The 1656-nt window shown below is 38.0% G+C and overlaps 1 protein-coding gene across 7 annotated transcripts in view; it reads right to left on the bottom strand.

Annotated features, from left to right (window-relative positions):
- The window catches only part of NBEAL1 (neurobeachin like 1), a 209066-nt gene that overhangs the window by 173211 nt on the left and 34199 nt on the right, over positions 1–1656 (bottom strand). For all 7 annotated transcript variants that reach the window (XM_014589572.2, XM_027773657.1, XM_027773656.1 and 4 more), the window contains exon 4: positions 1262–1423. In XM_014589572.2, coding sequence (XP_014445058.1) covers positions 1262–1423 — 162 coding nt within the window. The remainder of the gene's footprint in view (positions 1–1261; positions 1424–1656) is intronic.

The following is a 1656-nucleotide window of genomic DNA, read 5'->3' as shown; positions in this document are numbered from 1 at the left end:
CAAAAATCTCTCTAAAAAAAAAAAAAAAAAAAAAAAAGACACCAAAAAAATACCATACTGTACCTGGGACCAAGGATATGGGAAATGGCGTAATGGTTACGTCACTGGATTCCCAATGGTTGCATCACTGGACTCCCACATAATCAACCGAGGTTCAAGTACCAGACCTGACAACTTAAAACTTACTCTGGGCGTGTGTGCGTTTATGCCCAAAATCCTAAGAGGAGAATGGAAAAGAAGGGACTGCAGAATGGCCAATGCCCTGGGGTGGTGATTTCTTGCTTTCTGTCTCTCTGGCGAGTACACACACCCTATAGCAAAAATCTCTCTTAAAAGAAAAAAAAAAACCCTACTGTATAATGATTATGTGTAAATCAGAAATTACAATAAAAGAATTAAAGATAAAAGATGAAAGATTTAGAAAATACATTTTTATAAATAATAAAGCACAGTAATAAAAATGTATATATGTTTACAGGTGAGAATCATAAAGTACTGGCATAATAATAACTTGAACTGAGGACAGCAGGTGGTATGGCAGTTAAAGCACTGTGCTCCCACATGGCTGAAGATGATTCAAGTCCTAGACCCGGCAGCTTGAAAATCATACTGGGTACGTACATGTGTATGTCCCAGATTCAGAGAGGAAAATGAAGGACAGGGAACTGTGATGTGGCCATTCCCCCTGGGAGTGAATTCTAACATTCCCTCTCTCCGCTCTCTCCCTGGCAAGTATACATACATGCCCTATGGCAAAAATTTAAAAATTAATTAATAATAATAATTTCTTAAAGTAAAAAATGACTGTCATTTTCTTTAAAGCAATTTTTTTTTGTAGTTTTTGCTGAGAGACAGAGAAACTGAGAGGGAAAGTGAGAAATCATCTCCCCGGGGGGGCGGGGGGTGGTCATCTCACAATCCCTTCTCTTCCATTCTCCTCCCAGGATCTTGGGTATGCACACACACGCTCCTGGCCTAGGACTCAAACCACAGTCAGCCATGTGGGAGTCCAGCAACGTAACTACTATGCCATCTACTGGTCACTAGAACATTTTTTAAAAATCTTAGCTGATGTCTCTATATTAAAGTACAGTAACTAAAAGACTTTGTAATATACTAAGAAATCACACACTTACTGCAAAAGATAATGCTTACTCTTTAATGCTCCATATGAACAATCATTACTAATCAATAAATGCACTACTATTTTGGCAAGAATTATTTAAAAACATATAACTAGTTTATTTTTTGTACCAGATACCTGCAAAGAATGATGAAGAACTTGACAAGCAAAACGGACAAGGCTTGTTGTTGTTCCTCTAACCCATCTGCCATTTTCTGAACACACTGCAGCAGCTGGATCCTCAAAACTTGCAGAATGTTATCAGGAAGCAGAGATATTCCTGGAGGCACATCATCCACCCTACAATTTAAGAGGGAGAAAAAAAGAAGGGTATTGAAATAGAGGAAGAAAATCTTTGGCACTTAAATAAACTAGTTTCAGCCCAAATACTAAAGAAGCTCTTATACTCTTTCCAAATATTCAGTGCCTTCTTGTCTACAAGGCACCACCAGATGATAAGCAATTATATTACCACAGTGAAGTGGTCAGTCTTACTTCAGAAGAGGGTAACTCAAAAGGGCAAGAGACAATTT

Source organism: Tupaia chinensis, unplaced genomic scaffold, assembly GCF_000334495.1.
Source record: "Tupaia chinensis unplaced genomic scaffold, TupChi_1.0 Scaffold000361_2, whole genome shotgun sequence".
Lineage (NCBI taxonomy): Eukaryota > Metazoa > Chordata > Mammalia > Scandentia > Tupaiidae > Tupaia > Tupaia belangeri.
The sequence above is the reverse complement of the archived record's forward strand: the minus strand, read 5'-3'. Positions and strand labels throughout refer to the sequence as shown.